General features: G+C 36.3%; 1 protein-coding gene across 10 annotated transcripts in view; it reads left to right on the plus strand.

Annotated features, from left to right (window-relative positions):
* Nucleotides 1–22,352, plus strand: part of MYCBP2 (MYC binding protein 2) — a 262,416-nt gene that overhangs the window by 11,036 nt on the left and 229,028 nt on the right. For all 10 annotated transcript variants that reach the window (XM_025874720.2, XM_025874721.2, XM_025874722.2 and 7 more), the window contains exon 2: nucleotides 16,773–16,848. In XM_025874720.2, the coding sequence (XP_025730505.1) occupies nucleotides 16,773–16,848 (76 nt within the window). The remainder of the gene's footprint in view (nucleotides 1–16,772; nucleotides 16,849–22,352) is intronic.

Consider the following 22,352-nt stretch of genomic DNA (forward strand, 5'->3'; position numbering starts at 1 on the left):
TGGGGTAAGGTATTTAAAGAAGTAGACTGTTTGACAATACTCATATATGGAGGAATGTGAAGGATACAGACAGAAGCTAGGGAATTCAGTAGGCAACAAGGAAGTTGGTGGCATTGAGAAGTCATAAACTTGTAGGAATTTGATATTAAGGGATTGAAAAAGTTCAAGACCATTTTTCCCTAAGAAATTTAGTGATGAAGAGAAATAGAGAATCATTTAACTTTTTTTTTTCTTCATTTGGAGGAGGCCAGTAGGCTTCTAGGTTTAGAAATCCTGGATAAAAGAGATTAAAGAGTGAACAAAGAGACGATGTAAGTGGTTGAGTGAAATCCTGAGGATGGGGAATGAGATGGGGTCCATGGTATAAGAAGTATACTTGGGTGGAGTAAAGGCTCTCTTTTGGGGTCATGGGAGTTGAAGGAGGAGGTTTCAGAACTGGAGGTCTCAGGGATACATTTTCAACCTTTTTATCTTTCTATGCTGAATTGTAGATACTTTTTTCTAATTTCTTCAAATTCTTTCTTCATCTTTGTCTGAGATGCTGCAAACCTACCTAGTGGTTCTTTAATTTCAGTTATTTTTCATTTTCATAGACATTTGATTTGATTCTCTTTCATATATGCTCTATTCCCCATATGCTGCAGAAATTTTAAAGCCATCTCTTATTTCTTTAAATTTGGTAAGCATAGTTGTGTCTGAAAATTCCACTTGCACTCTCTTTTGGTGTCTGTTGTTTATCTCTGGTAGTTCTCAGGGTGCCTTGTATCTTTTTGTGTGCCTGTTTATTTGACTGCTGTCATTACCCTTATGGTAGCTCTCTGAGGCCTGGGGTGAACAGATTGTCCTTAGAAAGTTTTACTGTTGCTTCAGAGTTTTTATCCCCCATCCCTACCCGCCATATGAAGACTTCTAAATAAATCAAGAGATTGAAGCTATATATAGGAAATCTGTTTGCATCTCTCCCCTAGATCAGTTTGAACTGCTAAAATCTCTTCTCTTGTTACTAATTATCAGCCTAGGAAAGTAAATAAAAGTTTTCTACTTAGTAATCAGACTACTGTTCCTCCCTAATTTATTCAGTAATGCTTGAACACAATGATGAGAGTGTCATTACATTAATTACACAGGAGAAATAACTGGTTTATATAGAAAAGCTTCAGTTTACATATAGTGTTTTATAAATTAGCTGATTTTTTAAAAAATTGGTGTTGCATCCAGTGACCTGGATAATTCACTTATTATTTATGGATTACTTTGCACTTTCTGTAAACACAGTTAGGTTATCTACAAGTAAAAATGCTTTACTGCTTTCTTTTCAGCCATTATGATTTTCATTTCTTTTGTTTAACTTACTGACTTCCAGATTAAGTAATTACCAGATAAATTTTTTTTCCTGCCTTATAGAAGCATTTCATCACAAGTAGTTGTTGAGTTTTATAAAATACTTTTTCTGTTTCTGTTGAAAGGATCATATTTTTTTTCCTTGTTTTCTTATCCTGTTGAGTTACATTGATTGGATTTTGCAATCTATCTATCCTTCTTATAGGTTGCTGAACATTGAAATTATGTTTAGATCAGTGGCTTTTTTTCCTCTTATTTTTTAGTTGAGATATAATTCACATATCATGAAACACACCATGTAAAAGTATATAAATCAGTAGTTTTAGTATATTAACAAAGTTGTGCAAACAATATTTTTCTTCACTCGAAAAAGTAATCCTATACCCAGTGGCAGTCACTCTGCTTCTCATTTCCATCAGCCCCTGGCAACCACTAATCAGCTTCCTGTTTCTATGGATTTATTTAATCTGGACATTTGATATAAATGGAATCATACCATATATGATCATTGGTGACCTTGGTTTCTTTCACTTAGCATAATGTTTTCAAGCTTCATCCATAAAGTAGCATCCATAAAGTACTCCATTCATGGCTGAATAATAATTCTGTTATATGGATGTACCACATTTTGTTTATCCATTTGTCAATTGATGAACATTTGGGTTGTTTCCACTTTTTGGCTATGGTAGTATTTTTGTTTCTTTGTTCATGGGAGATGTTGGCTTGAGATTTTATTTTGAAATACTCTTTTTAGATTTTGGTATCTAAATTATGCTTATCTCATAAAATGAGTTGGGAAGTTTCTTCTTTTTTATATTCAGAGAAAGAGTTAGTTTAAGATTGAAGTTGTTGGAAAGAATGTACCAGTGAATTAAGTATTTAGAGGAATTCTCTGGTGAAGCCACTGAATCTACAGTTTTCTTTGTGGGAATGTTTTGGTTAGGGATTCAGTATCTTTAACAGAATATAAGACTATTCAGATATTGTATTTTTTCCTTGTTTAATATTGACAAGTTACATTTTTCAATGGAATTTGCCCTTGTATTTATTTATTTATATTTTAACTTTTTTTCTTTTTATTAACATATAATGTATTACTTGTTTCAGGGGTATGCCCTTGTATTTAAATTGTGAAATTTATGGGCAGCATCTATAATAATGTCCCCTTTCTTATTTCTCATATGGGTGATTGTGGTTTATTTCTTTTTATTTCTTTTCCTGACCAGTCTTGTTAGAGCAGTCTTTCCTTATTAATCTTTTCAGAGAACCAGTTTTGATTCCTTGATTTCCTCTACTGAATGTCTGTTTTCTATTTTATTGATATCTGTTCTTACTTTTGTTTCCCTCTTTTTACATTGTTTACTTGCTGTTGTTTTTCTAGCTTCTAAAGTTGTATGCCTAGATCATTTACTTTCAGAATTTCTTTTTTCATTATTTGCATTTATGTCTTTGCAGAAAGCTATACATTTTCCTAAGCACTACTTCAGCTACATTTCACAAGTCTGGTCATCTGTCCATTTTTATTTAATTGAAAATATTTTCTGATTTCCATTTTAACTATTATAGCTATTATATAATATTATATGTTATTATAGTTCTTTGACTCATAGGTTATTTAAAATCTGTTTTGTTTTTGTTTTTTTGTTTTTTTTTTTCCAAACATTTGGCAATATCTGAGTTTTCTTTCTGTTGGTCTCTAGTTTAATTTTTCTGTGATCACAGTCACATCTTTGGAAATTTGTTGAGACTTAGTCTGTGGTCCAGCATTCTGTTGTCTATTTTGGTAAATATTCTATTTGCATTAGAAAAGAACGTCTATTCTGCAGTTGTTAGGTGTGATTTTCTAGGTGTGTCAGGTCAAGTTGATTAATCATGTTTTAAACTTTTCTATATCCATGCTATTTTGTCCTCTACTTGTTCTGTCAGTTAGAGAGAGGAATGTTAAAATCTGCTCTTTTGATTGTGAATTTGTCTTTCTCCTTTTACTTTGCTCAATTTTGCTTCATATGTTTTGAAGTTATGTTATTATTAGATGCATTCAGATTTGGAATTGCTGTGTTTTCCTATTGAATCGACCCTATTAGCATTATGAAGTGCTCAGTTCATCTCTAATAATACTTCTAGCCTTAAAAATTAATTTTGTCAAATACTAATATAGCCATACCAACATTTTTTTCAAGACTGGTAAGTGTGTTCAGGATATATCTTCTCCATTTCTTCTACTTTACATCTGTGTCCTTTTATTTAAAATTTTGCCATAGCAATTATTAAAGACCTTCCTTTTGTATTTCTTGTAGTATTGGTATATTGACAATTATGTCAGCTTTTGTGGGTCTAAAATATATTTTTGTCTTCATTTTTAAAGGATATTTGTGGTAGGTACATAATTCTAGGTCTATATCCCTCTTTCCCCAGCACTGTTCAACACAGAGAATGGAAGCTATCAATCTTATTGTTGTTCTTTTTAGTGTATCTTTTTTCTCTTGTTGCTTTTAAGATTTTCTCTTTATCCTTTGTTTCAGCAGTTTGTGCCTAGTATTTGGTGTGCATGTGGTTTTCTATGCATTTTCCTGCTTCCGTTTCCCTGAATTTGTTGAATCTCTGAGTTGATTTCTTTTCTCACTTTTGTAAAATTGTCATTATCTGTTCACATATTGCATTTGTTCCATTTTTTTCTCTGTCTTGTATTTCATTTACATGAATATGAGAGCATTTGACTATGTGCTACATGTTTCATATTCTGTTTTATTCATCTCGTTCTTTTTTCTATGTTTGAGTTTGGATATTTTCCCTTGGCCTATCTCCAAGTCCATGAATCCTGTTTTCCTCTGGTCTGTTCTGCTCTAAAATCATCTGACAACTTCTTGATTTCAAATATTTATTTTTTAGAAAATCTATTTTTTAAAAAATAGATTCTGTTGAAAATTACATCATTTCATCCTATTTTTCCATCTTTGCATCTATTTTAACTTCAATATCAATTATCTTGGGTCTGCCTGATTATTTTGCTTCTTGTAGATCTCTTAATATGTTTATTATGTGCCTAACAGTTATTTTCTTTCAGAGAGTTTTGCTCTTTGCTGTGTTAGACAAGTAGGATGAGGTGTTGACAATCTCCATCCAATCATGGATTAAGTAGACTCCTCCCTCTACTGGGGTTCTGTCTTCTAGACATTGGGAGACTGGGAAATTGACTCTGCCCTGTTGGTCCAGCCTCCCTATCTTCCAGCATCCCATTACTAAGCTTTATATTATTGGGGAAACTGGCCATGTATTGAGGCTTTTCTAGATTTCCAGTCTCATTCCAGCTAAAGCCGCACTAGTTTCTGGTTTTCTTTAGTAGAGTTCCTCTGTTTAAACTAGATTCAATTTGACCTCACGTGTATCCAAACTTTGCAAATACCCCCATGGAAGAAAATGGCAATGGCCTGAGCTCAGTGTGGAAGTACTCTTTCATCTCTGGAGTTTTAGTTTATCTGGTCCTTATGCTAGTCGAGTTTTTGAAGGAAGAGCAATGGCTTGCTTCTCTCTAGTATCTTATTTTAGGGAAGTGGAAGTCCGGAGTTTATCTTTGCAAAAAGAAAAGACATAATTTGAAGAATGCTTATTTGTATAAGCATGGTGATATTTTGAACAGTTTTTATCTGTGTTGCATACTAATAGTTATTCTTTTTTCTTCCTGATTGAGCCTGTTTATTAAAGTACACTCTAGACCAGGTGTTGACAAACTATGGCACAGAGACCAAATTGGCTCAGTGCCTGTTTTGTATGGCCTGTGAGCTAAGAATGGTTTTGACGTTTTTGTTTTTTTATTTTTTTATTTTTTCTTTATTTTTTTAAATTTTATTATGTTATGTTAATCACCATACATTACATTATTAGTTTTTGTTGTACTGTGCCATGATTCATTGTTTGCGTATAACACCCAGTGCTCCATTCAATACATGCCCTCTTTAATACCCATCACCAGGCTAGCCCATCCCCCCAACCCCCTCCCCTCAAAACCCTCAGTTTGTTTCTCAGAGTCCATAGTCTTTCATGGTTTTGATGTTTTTAAAGGTTAAAAAAAAGTGTTTTGTGGCGGATAAAAATTATATGAAATTCAAACTTCAGTGTCCAGAAATAGTTTGTAATATAACCATACTTGTCTGTTTATGTGTTGCCTGTGTTTGCTCTCATGCCATGATGGTTAAGTAGTTGCAGCAGAGATCCTATAGCCTACAAAGTGAAAAGTATTTACAATCTAGCCCTTTACAGAAAAAAAATTGCCTATTCCTGCTTTAGACCACAGACTCAGAAATTTTTCATTTCTCATTACTAAGGGAAGTTAAACAAAAGATTGAAATCTTCTTATTCCAGAAGTTCTTTGAATTTGGACTTATTAAAACTCCAGTATTTTAGAGTTAAGAGGAATCTCAGAAATACTCTCCTTCATCTTGTTATTTTACAAATGAAGAAACAGATTCAGAGTGAGAGACATTTTTAAATTAAATTATGACTAATTTTTGTTTTGTTTTGTTTTTTAGAAAACAGACTCAGCAATAAGCTGATAGAGAAACTAATGATCTGTATCATGGAACAACTTGCAAAAATTCATTTGTTCTTACATTGCAGGAAAAAATGGGTTTTCCTTAAACCATGGTAGCTATTAAAATTTCTTTGAAATTTTTAAAGTAAATATTTTTAAAATAAATATTTAAAGAATGTTAATAGACTTTGCCTTTTATTAACACCCATAATTCTTTCAAATCTCATAGGTATGAGGTTCTTTTTGTGAAATGACTAAAAATCCTACAGGATCAATTCCAGACATTTTTCATTAAGTTCCTATTTGATTTAGGATTTAAAGTCGTAAATCATCATAAATTCCAAGGTGAATTGTTAATGTGTAAGACTGGTTTCTAGAGTTTTTCTTTTATCTGTCCATCCTCAGATATCATGAAAAGTTTATTTAAACTTTGTTTTCAGCCAAGCTTTTCCATTAGTCATACAATGGAATGTTAGCTTACTAACAAATAGCATTTTTGTTTTCTAATGTTGACTATAGATTTTCTTCATGTAACATTTTTTTAAATTTTATTTTATTATGTTATGTTAGTTACCATACATTACATCATTAGTTTTTGATGTAGTGTTCCATGATTCATTGTTTCGTATAACATCCAGTGCTCCATTCAGTATGTGCCCTCCTTAATACCCATCACTGGGCTAGCCCATCCCCTCACCCCCCTCCCTCTAGAACCCTCAGTTTGTTTCTCAGAGTCCATAGTCTCTCATGATTCATCTCCCTCTCTGATTCCCCCCCTTCATTTTTCCCTTCCTACTCTCTTTTTGTTTTTTAACATATAATGTATTATTTGTTTCAGAGGTACAGGTCTGTGATTCATCAGTCTTAACACAATTCACAACACTCACCATAGCACATACCCTCCCCTGTGTCTATCACCCAGCCACCCCATCCCTCCCACCCCCCACCACTCCAGCAACACTCAGTTTGTTTTCCTGAGATTAAGAATTCCTAATATCAATGAGATCATATGATACTTGTCTTACTCTGATTGACTTATTTCACTTAGCATAATACCCTCTAGCTCCATCCACATCATTGCAAATGGCAAGATTTTGTTTTCTTTGATGGCTGCATAATATTCCATTGTGTATATATACCACATCTTCTTTATCCATTCATCTGTTGATGGACATTTTGGCTCTTTCCATAGTTTGGCTATTGTGGACACTGCTGCTATAAACATTGGGGTGCATGTACCCCTTTGGATCACTACATTTGTGTCTCTGGGGTAAATACCCAGTAGTGCAATTGCTGGGTCATAGGGTGGCTCTATTTTCAACTTTTTGAGGAACCTCCACACTTTTCCAGAGTGGCTGCACCAGCCTGCATTCTCACCAACAGTGTAGGAAGGTTCCCCTTTCTCTGCATCCTTGCCAACATCTGTCTCCTGACTTGTTAATTTTAGCCATTCTGACTGGTGTGAGGTGGTATCTCATTGAGGTTTTGATTTGGATTTCCCTGATGCCGAGCGATGTTGCGCACTTTTTCATGTTCTGTTGGCCATTTGGATGTCTTCTTTGGAAAAATGTCTGTTCACACCTTCTCCCCATTTCTTGATTGGTTATTTGTTCTTTGGGTGTTGAGTTTGATAAGTTCTTTATAGATTTTGGATACTAGCCCTTTATCTGATATGTTATTTGCAAATATCTTCTCCCATTCTGCCGGTTGTCTTTTGGTTTTGTTGACTATTTTCTTTGCTGTGCAAAAGCTTTTTATCTTGAGGAAGTCCAATAGGTCATTTGTGCCCTTGCTTCCCTTGCCTTTGGCAATGTGTCTAGGAAGAAGTTGCTGTGGCTGAGGTCGAAGAGGTTGTTGCCTGTGTTCTTCTCTAGGATTTTGATGGAATCCTATCTCACATTGAGGTCTTTCATCCATTTTGAGTCTATTTTTGTGTGTGGTGTAAGGAAAAGGTACAGTTTCATTCTTCTGCATGTGGTTGTCCAATTTTCCCAACACCATTTGTTGAAGAGACTGTCTTTTTTCCATTGGACATTATTTCCTGCTTTGTCAAAGATTAGTTGACCATAGAGTTGAGGGTCCATTTCTGGGCTTTCTGTTCTGTTCCATTGATCTTTGTGCCTGTTCTTGTGCCAGTACCATACTGTCTTGATGATGACAGCTTTATAATAGAGCTGGAAGTCCGGAATTGTGATGCCACCAGCTTTGCTTTTCTTTTTCAACATTCCTCTGGCTATTCGGGGTCTTTTCTGGTTCCATACACATTTTAGGATTGTTTGTTCCATTTCTTTGAAAAAGGTGGTTGGTATTTTGATAGGGATTGCATTGAATGTGTAGATTGCTCTAGGTAGCACTGACATCTTCACAATATTTGTTCTTCCAATCCATAAGCATGGAACATTTTTCCATTTCTTTGTGTCTTCCTCAATATCTTTCATGAGTATTTTATAGTTTTCTGAGTACAGATTCTTTGCCTCTTTGGTTAGATTTATTCCTAGGTATCTTATGGTTTTGGGTGCAATTGTAAATGGGATTGACTCCTTAATTTCTCTGTCTTCTGTCTTGTTGTTGGTGTATAGGAATACCACTGATTTCTGTGCATTGATTTTATATCCTGCCACTGTACTGAATTCCTGTATGAGTTCTAGCAGTTTTGGGGTGGCGTCTTTTGGGTTTTCCACATAAAGTATCATATCATCTGCAAAGAGTGAGAGTTTGACTTCTTTGCTGATTTGGATGCCTTTTATTTCTTTTTGTTGTCTGATTGCTGTGGCTATGACTTCTAGTACTATGTTGAATAGCATTGGTGATAGTGGACATCCCTGCCATGTTCCTGACCTTAGGGGGAAAGCTCTCAGTTTTTCCCCATTGAGAATGATATTCGCTGTGGGTTTTGCATAGATGGCTTTTATGACATTGAGGTATGTACCCTCTATCCCTACACTCTGAAGAGTTTTAATTGAGAGAGGATGCTGTACTTTGTCAAATGCTTTTTCTGCATTTATCGAGAGGATCATACGGTTCTTGTTCTTTCTTTTATTAATGTATTGTATCACAGTAATTGATTTGAGGATGTTGAACCAACTTTGCAGCCCTGGAATAAATCGCACTCGTGGTCATGGTGAATAATCCTTTTAATGTACTGTTGGATCCTATTGGCTAGTATTTTGGTGAGAATTTTTGCAGCCATGTTCATCAGAGATATTGGTCTGTAATTCTCCTTTTTGATGGGGTCTTTGTCTGATTTTGGGATCAAGGTAATGCTGGCCTCATAAAATGAGTTTGGAAGTTTGCCTTCCATTTCTATTTTTTGGAACAGTTTCAGAAAAATAGGTATTAACTCTTCTTTAAATGTTTGGTAGAATTCTCCTGGGAAGCCATCTGGCCCTGGGCTCTTGTTTCTTAGGAGATTTTTGATTACTGCTTCCATTTCCTTAGTGGTTATAGGTCTGTTCAGGTTTTCTATTTCTTCCTGGTTCAGTTTTGGTAGTTGATACATCTCTAGGAATGCATCCATTTCTTCCAGATTATCTAATTTGCTGGCATATAGTTGCTCATAATATGTTCTTACAATTGTTTGTCTTTCTTTGGTGTTGGTTGTGATCTCTCCTCTTTCATTAATGATTTTATTTATTTGGGTCCTTTCTCTTTTCTTTTTGATAAGTCTGGCCAGGGGCTTATCAATCTTAATTAATTCTTTCAAAGAACCAGCTCCTAGTTCCGTTGATCTGTTCTGTTGTTCTTTTGGTTTCTATTTCATTGATTTCTGATCTTTGTAATTTCTCTTCTTCTGCTGGGTTTAGGCTTTATTTGCTGTTCTTTCTCCAGATCCTTTAGGTGTAGGGTTAGGTTGTGTATTTGAGACCTTTCTTGTTCCTTGACAAAGGCTTGTATTCCTATATACTTTCCTCTTAGGACCGCCTTTGCTGCATCCCAAAGATTTTGAACAGTTGTGTTTTCATTTTCATTTATTTCCATGAATTTTTTTAATTCTTCTTTAATTTCCTGGTTGACCCATTCATTCTTTATTAGGATGCTCATTAGCCTCCATGTATTTGAGTTCTTTCCGACTTTCGTCTTGTAATTGAGTTCTAGTTTCAGGGCATTGTGGTCCGAAAATATGCAGGGAATGATCCCAATCTTTTGGTACCAGTTGAGACCTGATTTGTGACCTAGGATGTGATCAATTCTGGAGAATGTTCCATGGGCACTAGAGAAGAATGTGTATTCTGTTGCTTTGGGATGGAATGTTCTGAATATATCTGTGAAGTCCATTTGGTCCAGTGTGACATTTAAAGCCTTTATTTCCTTGTTGATCTTTTGCTTAGATGATCTGTCCATTTTAGTGAGGCGGGTGTTAAAGCCCCCTACTATTATTTCATTGTTGTCGATGTGTTTCTTTGATTTTGTTATTAATTGGCTTATATATTTGCTCCCATGTTAGGGGCATAGATAATTTACAATTGTTAGATCTTCTTGTTGGATAGGCCCTTAAAGTATGATACAGTGTCTTTCCTCAACTCTTATTATTGTCTTTGTTTTAAAATCTAATTTGCTGACATATGGATTTCTACCCCAGCTTTCTTTTGATGTCCATTAGCATGGTAAATGGTTTTCCACCCCCTCGCTTTCAATCTGGAGGTGCCTTTTGGTCTAAAATGAGTCTCTTGTAGGCAGCATATCGATGGGTCCTGTTTTTTTTATACAATCTGATACCCTATGTCTTTTGATTGGGGCATTTAGCCCATTTACATTCAGGGTAACTATTGAAAGATATGAATCTAGTGCCATTGTATCACCTGTAAGGTGATGGTTACTGTATATTGTCTCTGTTCCTTTCTGGTCTATGTTACTTTTAGGCTCTCTCTTTGCTTAGAGGACCCTTTTCAATATTTCTTATAGGGCTGGTTTGTTGTTTGCAGATTCTTTTAGTTTTTGTTTGTCCTGGAAGCTTTTTATTTCTCCTTCTATTTTCAGTGACAGCCTAGCTGGGTATAGTATTCTTGCCTGCATATTTTTCTCGTTTAGTGCTCTGAATATATCATGTCAGTCCTTGCTGGCCTGCCAGGTCTCTGTGGATAGGTCTGCTTCCAATCTAATGTTTCTACCATTGTAGGTTACAGACCTCTTGTCCCGAGGTGATTTTAGGATTTTCTCCTTGTCTCTGAGACTTGTAAGTTTTACTGTTAGATGTTGGGGTGTTGACCTATTTTTATTGATTTTGAGGGTGTTCTCCGTGCCTCCTGGATTTTGATGCCTGTTTCCTTAGGGAAGTTCTCTGCTATAATTTGCTCCAATATACCTTCTGCCCCTCTCTCTCTTTCTTCTTCTTCTGGGATCCCAATTATTCTAATATTGTTTCATCTTATGGTATTACTTATCTCTCGAAATCTGCCCTCGTGATCCAGTAGTTGTTTGTCTCTCTTTTTCTCAGCTTCTTTATTTTCCATCATTTGGTCTTCTATATCACTAATTCTCTTTTCTGCCTCATTTATCCTAGCAGTTAGAGCCTCCATTTTCGACTGCACCTCATTAATATCCTTTTTGATTTCAACTTGGTTAGATTTTTAGTTCTTTTATTTCTCCAGAAAGGGTTTCTCTGGTATCTTCCATGCTTTTTTCAAGCCCAGCTAGTATCTTTATAATCATCATTCTGAACTCTGGTTCTGAGATCTTACTAATGTCCATATTGATCAGGTCCCTGGCAGTCAGTACTGCCTCTTGTTCTTTTTTTTGAGGTGAGTTTTTACGTCTTGTCATTTTGTCCAGAGAATAGATGAATGAGAGAACAGAATGCTAATGGAGTAACAATGACCTCAGAAAAATATATACTAAACAAATTAGAAGAGACCTGAAACTGGGGGGAAAAGAAAGGGAAAGGAAGAAAGAAAAAAAAAGAATATTATCAAATATGACCAGGCTGGTGAATAGATCAGTGGCAACACTAGATTTTGGGTGTATTTTGGTCTGTTAGAAAAGCAACCTCCTCCCATAATTTTAAAGAAAGAAAAACTTACCTATGTACAAAAATAAGGGTAAGTATGCTGAGGGGATGGAATATGACTGTAAAGATGAAAATTATAAAAGATTTTATAAAAGGGATTCATAAGGTAAGAAGTTGGTTGGAAAAAGAAAGAAGAAAAATTAAAAAAGAAAAAAAAGGGAGAGAATGTGATCAGGCAGGAGACTAGAACAAAGCCATACACTAGAGATTTAGGGTATATTTTGGTCTGTTAGAAGAAACTGTATCACAGAATTTTAAAAGAGAGAACTTATACAAATATACAAAAAATAAGGCTAAGTACAATTAAGGGATAGAATATGACTCTAAAAATTAAAAATAAGATTTAAAAAAGGAATCGATGAGATAAGATTTTGGTTGAAAAAGGGGAAAAATTTTTAAAAAATAGAAAAAGAAAAATTTAAGAAAATTTAAAAAATTAACTTTGAAATACTAAAGAATCATGGGGAAAAAAGCCATGAATTCTATGTGCTGCATTCCCCTAGGGCTGGAGTTCTACTGTTCTCATTGATCGGTAAACTTGGTCTTGGCTGGCTGTTCTTGCTGATCTTCTGGGGGAGGGGCCTGTTTCCGTGGTTCCCAAATGTCTTTGCTGGAGGCGGAATTGCCCTGCCCTTGCCTGGTCTGGGCTAAGTAATCCTCTCGGGTTTGCTCTCATAGCTTTTGTTCCCTGCAAGCTTTCCCTACAGCTTTGGAGGACGAGAGCGAAAATGGCGGCCTCCCAGTCTCTGCCCCAGAGGAGCCAAGAACTCGGGATCCCACTCCTCAGTGCGCCCCTAGAGAAAAGTAGTCAATTACTCCTGTGTCCCTAGTCTCTGGCCGCACCCCGTGCTCACCTGGCCTGTGACAGAGCGTTTCTGTCTCTGGCACACGACCCCCTTTGGAGTCTCCAAACCCAGCAGATTCCTGCGGTGCACTTCTCCTGGGGGAGGTAAGGGAGTCTCCCCGGATCTGCCGCTTGTTGGGTCCCTGCTGGAAGAGGAGTGACCTCACTGTGCCGTGGATCAGGGTTTATGGCAGCCCCGAGCTGAGAGCCCACTCCTCGGCTCCCTCTCTGCAGCCAGCTTCCCCGCTCCAGTACCTGGGAGCTCTGCCGCACTCAGGTACCCCCGTCTTCCTGTGACCCCCGAGAGTTCTGAGACCACACTGTCCCAGTGAGGGTTCCACCCCCCACTTAGCCAGTGGAGCGAAGTCCCTCAGCAGAGCTGAGTTCTAAATGTTTCGATTTTGTGCTTTGCTGCTCTATCACTTGCCGGTAGCCAGCTCCCTCCCCCCACGGTCTATCCTGAATATCGCCTGGGATTCACTTCTCCGCAAGTCCTACTTTCTAGAAAGTGGTTGTTTTTCTGTTCATAGAGTTGCTGCTATTCTTTTCTTAGATCTCCTATTGAGTTTGCAGGTGTTCAGAATGGTTTGATAGCTATCTAGCTGAATTCCTGGGACCAGGCGAAATTTAGGTCTCCTACTCCTCCACCATCTTGCTCCGCCTCTCTTCATATAACTTTTAACTTATTACTGGCTCTCTTTGACAGCCATCTACTTCTAATAAAACAAGCCAAATTAACAACAACAACAACAACAACAACAACAAAAACCACAGTAAAATCAATTCGTGGGGATTTGGGAAAAGCTGATTCTTAAACTGTATATTCAGGAATTGGTGGATTTAGGTTCATTAAAATTGTTATAACTAATTAAATGCCAAACTAAAATGCATAGGAAGAAGTATTTTAGGAATATATATTAAAGCCATTTGAACTTTAAAGATGTTCATTAAACAAAAGAAACACAAGTATTGGTGTATATTTGTGAATATTTTAGTCTGTGATGACTAGCCTTCAGGAAAGTCATTTTATTTGGCTTTATATGTTCTCCTTCTCTGAAGATTGGTTTTGAGTGAACCTTGATGTTTTTCTAAATTGTATAGAAGGGGCTAACCTTTTAGCAGTTACATATTCCTGTTGCTCAAACAACTGATTTTGTTTAATATAAAAGAGAAGTTGTTTTTCTAAACCATAACGAGAAATACTCATTACTTTTCATTAACTTTTTGTTCATTTTTGATAATTCTTGAGCATCCATAATATGTCAGGCAGTAATGCAGGTCTTGAAAGTACAGAGTTGAAATGGATATTCTTCATGCTCTCACAATGCTCATAGTTGAATAGACTATATAAACATGTATTTCTGTTCATGTATAGTACATGATACTATTGATCAGTCTTTCTCTTTTACTTTTGTAGCATGCTGTCTGGGGGAAATCTTATCCATGTACATGGTTTTCCATTACCTACATTGCACCAAAATCTGCATAAATAATTTCATGCATAGCACCTAAATGGACTTGTCTGGCTTACATATCCTTTAAATGTATCTGTGTATCTATGAATCTATCCTTGGCCCTCTGAGTAATGCTTAAAGCTATAGCTCTGAACTTCCTTCTTTTCTCTCTTTCCTGTCTCCTTCCTCCTATTTTTTCTTTCTCTCAAAATAGTATTGAGTACTTTGTTCCAGATACTTTTTAGACAAAGAGGCCAGAGCACTGCACAAGAAACACACGGCCTCTGTACTCTTGGCACTTACAGCTTGGTGAAGGAGTCATGCATTGAACACATACATAATCACACTTGTAGATAACACAATGAAACAAGTGTAAAATGACATGAGAGTGTATATTAGGGAAACTAACCCAGTCTGGGACCTCAGAGATGTATGGTGGTTAGCAAAAGTTGTGGGAAGGAATACCAGGAAGAGGGAGAACCTTTGTGAAAGCCCCTAAGTAGCTTAGCAGGTTCATAAACTAGAAGGATGTCTTTGTGGCTGGAGTATGATGAACAAGTTGGAGGGGAATACAAAATGAGGCAGGGAGGCTGGCAGAGGTCAGATCTTGGTAGAAGATCTTTTAAGCCATGCCAATGCTTTTGGACTCTAACCCAAGAGAATTAAGATGTTATTAGGGTTTTAAGTGGGTAATTACCTACTCAGGTTTGTGTTTCTATTTTTATTGTTTTTAAGATTTTACTTATTTGAGAAAGCACGCATGCAGATGAGCACATGTGAGCTGGGGGAGGGGCAGAGGGACTCCCAAGCAAATGTGAGGCTCAACCCATAGCCCCATGTGGGGCTGTATTTCACAAGTGCAAGATCATGACCTGAGCCGAAATCAAGAGTCAGATGCTCAACCAACTGAGCCACCCAGGTGCCCCTTCAGATTTGTATTTTTAAAAGTTGACTTGGGTTCTTGTGTGAAAATGGATTGAAGTGGGTCAAACGTGGATGTACAGAAATGAGTTAAAAAGCTTTTGCAGTAGACCAAGCAAGAGGTGGTGGTAACTTAGATTATTAGAATTGCAGCAATAGAGATGTAGACAGATTCAAGAACTATTTACAAAACATAATTGACAAGATTTTGTGATTATTTTGGTTTAGGAAGTAAAGCTGAAGGGACTGTCAAAGATAAATTTTCATATGCTTGTTCATGTCTATTTTGCTGACATTTTAGTATCTTGAACTCAAACATCTTTAAAATTGAACTGGGGGACCTGGGTGGGTAAGTCGGTTAAGCAACTGACTCTTAATTTTGGCTCAGGTCACGATCTCAGGGTTGTGAGATGGAGCCCCACATCGGGCTCCGTGCTGGGCTTGGAGCCTGCTTAAGATGCTCTGTCTCCCTTTGTCCCTTCTCCCTCTAAAAAAATTTAAAAAAAATGGGGGCACCTGGGTGGCTCATTTGGTTAAGTATCTGCCTTCGGCTCAGGTCATGACCTCAGGGTCCTGGGATCGAGCCCTGAGTTGGACTCCCTACTCAGCAGGGAGTCTGCTTCTCCTTCTCTATCTGCTCTCTCTTGCTCTCTCTCACTCTAAATAAATTAATAAAATCTTAAAAAAATTAAAAATAAATAGAAAAAATAGAACCTGTTTTTTCCTTTTGGAAACTAATTCTTCCCCTTGACTTCCCTGTTTTTGTGAATGACATCCCTACCTCCAGGTGGCCTAGGCGTACAACTTTTGTTTTGGTCACGACTTCCACTGAATTAGTTACCAAGTGTCAAGGACTTGACCTCTAGCATTTAGAGTCTCTTCCTTCCCCTCCTCCTATTCCTCTTTTCCTTTTTTCCTCCCCTTCCTCTTCCTCCTCCACAGTAGTATCCTCTTGCTAGATCATTAAATTACGTTTTTCATTCAAGTCTTTGAGCTCCTTGACGGCAAGAATGGTCTTTTTCATCTTGTATTTTTAGTACCCGTGTGTACTTCAGTATTAGAGACATACAAAAATATTAAATAAAATATATTGTTTTCCCTGACTCTGTTTCTTCCACTGTAATTCTTATTCTTTTCCACATTTTTCCCCTCTTTTTCTCAGTCATTCAGGGGCGTCCTTCTGCTTAAAGAATAATTTGGTCTTAGGCCCCTGAGGTTGTGAAAAACTGGCTGCAGGATATGAGAAGAGTATGAGTTGGGGCTTTTTCTATAGTAGTTTAGTAAAAATTGCCTCCTATCCCTTTTTACACTGTAACCCTTGCAACTACAAAGAGTAGATTTTTCTGGGAAGGGAATATACCTGATATTTATTAGCATCCCTACTGTTGAATAAAATTTTAAAAACGTCATTTGATGCCATTTACCTTTTTTAATTTTATAAAAATAGTTGCAAAATTCAATTTTTTGATCACTTAATGTATGTTTCTTAGCATTCCAGTGTTGTGTTATTATCTTAATAGCTACACTGTGTGTTAGTATCTTATATGTGCATCTAGAGTATATTGTTTCATAGAAAATTTGTAGGAGAATTATTCAGATATCTACTTTGGAAGCACCTACTTTTTGTAGCTTTGTATGCCCTAATAATGAACTTTCATAATTCTTTTTTTCCATTTTTAGGAATAAGAAAATTTTAAATAAGAAGAAGTTGAAAAGAAAACAGAAGAGCAAATCAAAAGTGAAGACAAGAAGCAAGGTAAAACTGCTGACAATTTATAGGGAGTAAGGACTTTTTCATACAGTAATTGGAATAAAAATGCCAAGATTAAAAAGGTGTAACTAGCAAACCATTTCATTTCTATTTTTTTATTTTAATTTTTTAAAAGCCCCTCATTACTTGGTTATACTATTTAGTTTCATCTTTGGAGCATTTCATGACCACTAGCCTGGAAGTTAGTATCTGGGTGCTGAAAATTATTTACTGTTTATTCATGTTATCTTTGATCACTTCTTTGGGGGAACACATCCATTTCTCTTCTCTTTTTTCCATTCTAACTACATGTTCTAGAAACAGAGTAAATTGGCTTGTTAATTGGGACTTGGATTTGGCCCATGCATATGTCATGAGTTAGGGAGAATCCTGGTGTATCTATATTGTTCTGAGCTTCTTTTGGTGATGGGTGGCTGTGCAAAAGAAAAGGCAATATGGAATATTTGAATTAGATGAGATCATAGAGAGCAAGGTTTTTTTTTTCCTATCTAAAACGGAAATCTTTTCTATTAAATCTTAAACATTTCACTTTCTACCAAAGAGTCTTTTCTTTTGAACAGTACTAAGAAGCCTAGACAGGAGAAAGAGGGGAGTCATAACTATGATTTCTGCACAACTCTACTTTTGGTTAAAGAAACAATAGTTTAGCTTGGCCTATATATCGTATATAAGTTCTAAAGACAGTTGTTTCCTGCCCTTTTTAATTAGTGTTCTTGCCATTTTGTAACTGAGAAAAATGTACTTTAAAGTAGTAAATCAAAAAATGAAATAAAAGTATAGGGGATGAAATTTATTTCACGGCTCTATCTTGAGACACAGCTGGATCCATCAGTAATGTCAGCAAATCTGTGTCTTCATCACTTGCTTCTGCTTTCTTCTGTGGGTTTATTACCTGTGGCTGAGGACAAAGGCTGCTGGCGGCTCCAACTTCATTTTCTTTGAGTGAGGGGCCATCTCCTTTATTAGTTCTAGCAGAAAGTCTTGGGTATGATTTTTGATTGACCTTCATCATTCATTTTGGCCTTGGAGATGGAGTACTTTGATTGGTTAGACTGAGTTATGTTTATAACCCTGTAATAGGTGATAGGTGATAGGTGAGCATCCTAATAAGCAGGCCATGTGAAATGGGAGGGGATAGTTACCCTACGGAAAATGTTGCTGGGTGGGCAGGTAAATGATTTATGTTCACTATATCATTTTTTATTACTTCTGCTTTTGGGATAAAAGAGGGAAATGGAGAACATTCTTAATATACTTGTTATATAGTCATTTCGATTTTCAACCTCTACCCCTTTTCCACTTTTTGGTGTTATGTGCAAAGGCAGAGTATGGGAATCTTGAAAATCTTTTTTAAGTTATTTTAAGGTTTCATTTAGTGATGTTCCTAAAAGTGGTGGCATATCGAGGAAGAGGTGGGAATTCAAGGTCTTTCATCCCCTTCAATTCTGTCTCTAACTTTGTGCCTTTAGTAATTCATCTTTCTTCTCTTGGCCTCAGGTTTTATATCTGCTTTTTAAGAGCACCGTGTGATAAGAGTGATACAAAAAAAGTTACTCATTTTTTCCTAAAGCATTAATTGCATACTGACCATGTGCTGGCCTTATGCTGGGTATTTGGAATAGAAAGATGAGTAAGAAATGGTTTCTGCTTATGATGGGCATATAGAATAATAAAATAGTGTTGTTAGTCTCCCTGCCCTCTATTACTGTTTCTGGACTATTTTTCATTCATCTTTTTTTAAAAAGTTATTTTAAAAATGCCAATGAGCTTTTTTCCCCCATATATTTAAGAACGAGCATTTCTTTTCAGCAAATGAAATAAGATACCATTTATCTATACCACTTTATTTCCTTGTTTATTGCTGTTATTGGCCCCTCTATTTCTTCTCATCCATTAGCCATCTCCTTCATTCAATTTCCTTCTTATTCAGAGTAGGAAGCACAATCTTTAAAAAAAAAAAAAAATGTATTTAATCTGTATTAGTTCCCTACGGCTGCTGTAACAAATTACACAGACTTGATGGCTTAAAACAACACAAATTATTCTACAGTTTTAGAAGTCTGAAGTCCAAAATGGCTCTGGGCTAAAATCAAGGTGTTAGTAAATCTGCATTCCTTCTAGATACTCTAGGAGAGAATTCATTTCCTTGCCTTTTCCAGCTTCTAGAGGCTGCCTGCATTCCTTGGGTTGTGCTCCTTTCCACCTTCAAAACCAGCAATGGTTGGGTGAGTCCTCTCATGTTGCATTACTCCGACATGTTTCCGTTGTTACAGCTTCTTCTTTGACTGCCCCACCACCCTCTCTCATTCCTAAGGACCCTTGTGATTGGTTACATTGGGCCCACCCAGATAATCCAGAATAAACTCTCCATCTCAAGGTCTGTAATTTATTCACATCTGCAGGGTACCTTTTATCATGTAAGGTGACACATTCCCAGGTTCCAGGGACTAGGGGGAAGATTATTTTGGAGGCCAGCATTCTGCTTACCATATCTTCCTTTCTCCTGTATATATTTGTTGCACTCATCTGACAAAATTTAATCCTATACAAATCCAGGTGTTTTCTCCTTGCCTGCAGGTGAGTCCTGTGTGCTGCTAAAGGAGTTGATACCAATACACATTCATGATCACCAGTCTCAAATGTACCTTACATAGCTAGACTGTCTTATTTTTTCCTGATAAAATATTCTATGACTATTTCAAACCTTTGTCACTCTCCTCAAAGTTATGATAAATCCTAGCCTCTAACAAATGACTTCACTTTCTTACAGAGGAAATCAAATCCTTACACAGGAAACTTCTTCAACATCCTGCTACTAAACATGCCTGGGTCTTAGGTTAGGATATTTAATAGCAGAATTTTAAAAGATATAATCAAGATTTAGAAAATTTCCATCAGTCTCAAGCATTTCCTCATCCTTTGCTGCATTCCATCTCTCCCTACCGCTGTGGCTCTAGGCAACCACAGATGTACTTTCTGTCATTATAAATTCGTTTTTATTTTCTAGAATTTCATATAAATGTGATCATGCAGCATGTACTCTTCTGTATATGGCTTCTTTCCCTCAGCATGATTTTGCGTTGTGTCCATATAGTTGTATATATTAGCAGTCCATTCTATTTTATTTGCTGATGAGTATCCGATTATTTGGATATATCTTAATTTGTTAACCCATTTACCTGTTGATAGACATTGTGATGTTTCTGGTTTTTGGCTATCACAAATGAAGCTGCTATGAATATTTGTGTATTAGTCTTTGCGTGGATGTATGTTTTTGTTTTTTGGGAGGATAAACACCTAGAAGTGGAATGAGTACGTGCTGTTTCCTTCCATGATTTGCCAGAAGACTGATAAGTCTCAAAAGCAACTTACACTAATGACTAGGATTTATTACAGCCAAAGGTACAGAATAGGCAGCAGGAAAGAGAAATGAATAGTATTAGTGGTGTCTAGGGAGTTATGGCATAGGCTTTCTAGTCCTCCCTTGTCTGAGCACACAGGACATGCTTTCTCTCTGGCAGTGAACTACAAGGATATGTATGGAATATTTCTGTCCAGGAAAGCCCACTTGAGTCTTAGGATATGAGACTTTTATGGGGGGTTTGGTCATACATAGACTTGTCCTGCTTTGCAATCAGCCATGATACGTGAAACTCAGGTGCACATCATCAGTCTTGATGTTTGTACAAAGCTGTTGAACAAGCCAGTAGGCATGGTCCGTTGCTCTGGGTGTATTTTACAAAACCATCAGTAACTAACATAAAGAAAAGTCTAAAGACCACATTCCTAAGGATTGGCCCACAGTCAGTCCTGGTTCCCTTGGGGAAATGCAAGGAATAAGCAGTCATACCTGCATTGTTAACTCTTTCCTCATCGGTGGCATGGTAGATGAATGTTTAACTGTTAAAAAACTACTCAGACTATTTTCCACAGTGTAATTGTTGCATTTTACTGTTCCACCAGTGGTGTATGAGAAATCCAGTTGCCTTACATCTTTGCAAACACATGGTATCGTTAGCATTTAAAATTTTAGTCATTCTAAATACATAGGGGTATTTCACTGTGGTTTTCACTTGGTTTTCTGTAATGATTAATGATGTGAACACCCTTTTATGTGCCTTTAGCTATTCATTATCTTTTTATTGTGAAATGTCTTTCCTATCTTGCCGTACCTTTTTATAATTGTCTTATTACTGAATTGTCAGTGTTCTTTATGTACTCTAGATACAAGTCCTTTGTCAGATATCTGTATTACAAATAATTCTTCCTGTTCTGTGGCTTGCTTTATTGTTTTTGTATAGTGCTTTAGAAGAACAAAAGTTTTTAAGTTTCATAAATGTAATTGATTATTTTCTTACATATATGATTCATGTATCTTGTGTTTTAAGAAATCTTTGTCTATCCCAAGGTCATATAGATTTTTTTCTTTATTTTCTTCTAGAGATTTTATAGTTTTAGCTGCTGTATTTAGGCCTGTGGTACATTTAGAGTTAAGTTTTGTGTATGGTATGAAATAAGGGTTCATGTTCATTTTTTTTCATATTGGTATTCAGTTGATTGGCATCATTTTTACAAAGACTTCTCTTTTTCTGTTGAATTGTCTTAGCACCTTTATAAAAAATAAGTTGACCATATTCATTTGAACCTATTTCTGGAATTTATTTTTGTTTAATTGATTTATATATTTATCTTTACACCAGTACCACACTGTTTTCTTTACACTAGTTTTGAATTCAGGTCATATGTCTTCCAACTTTGGTCTTTTTAAAAAAATTGCTTTAGTTACTTTAGGTCCTTTACATTTCTATATAAATTTTGGAATCAACTTGCCAATTCTATTTTTAAAAGTCTCTAGAATTTTTATTGGGGCTTCATTGAATTTGTAGATTTGAGGACGAGTTGCCATTTTAATGATATTAAATCTTCTAATTAATGAACATGGTTTGTCTCTATTCTCTTTTTTTTTTTAAGATTTTATTTATTTATTTGACAGAGAGAGACACAGTGAGAGAGGGAACACAAGCAGGGGGAGTGGGAGAGGGAGAAGCAGGCTTCCCGCCGAGCAGGGAGCCCGATGCGGGGCTCGATCCCAGGACCCTGGGATCATGACCTGAGCCGAAGGCAGACGCTTAACGACTGAGCCACCCAGGCACCCCCCTATTCTCTTTTAAGTTTTCCTTAATTTCTCTCAGCAGTGTTATTTTGGTTTTCAGTGTACAGAGCTTGCACATAATTTTATTAAATTTAACTGTAATTTTGTGTTTTTGATGTTATTATAAATGCTGTTATTTAATTTTTTAAAAAATTTTGAGATGATCGTAGTAATGCAGTTGTAAGAAATAATACAGAGATCCTATATACCTTTCACTTGTTTTTTCCAATTACTGAGGTATTGCATTACTGTAGTAAATATCACAACCAGGAAATCGATATTGATCCAACCTACTGAAGTTACTCAGATTTCACCAGTTTTACATGTACTCATTTGT

Source organism: Callorhinus ursinus, unplaced genomic scaffold (assembly GCF_003265705.2).
Source record: "Callorhinus ursinus isolate GAN/ISIS: 27379988/994484 unplaced genomic scaffold, GSC_fseal_2.0 scaffold7, whole genome shotgun sequence".
In the NCBI taxonomy this organism is placed as follows: domain Eukaryota; kingdom Metazoa; phylum Chordata; class Mammalia; order Carnivora; family Otariidae; genus Callorhinus; species Callorhinus ursinus.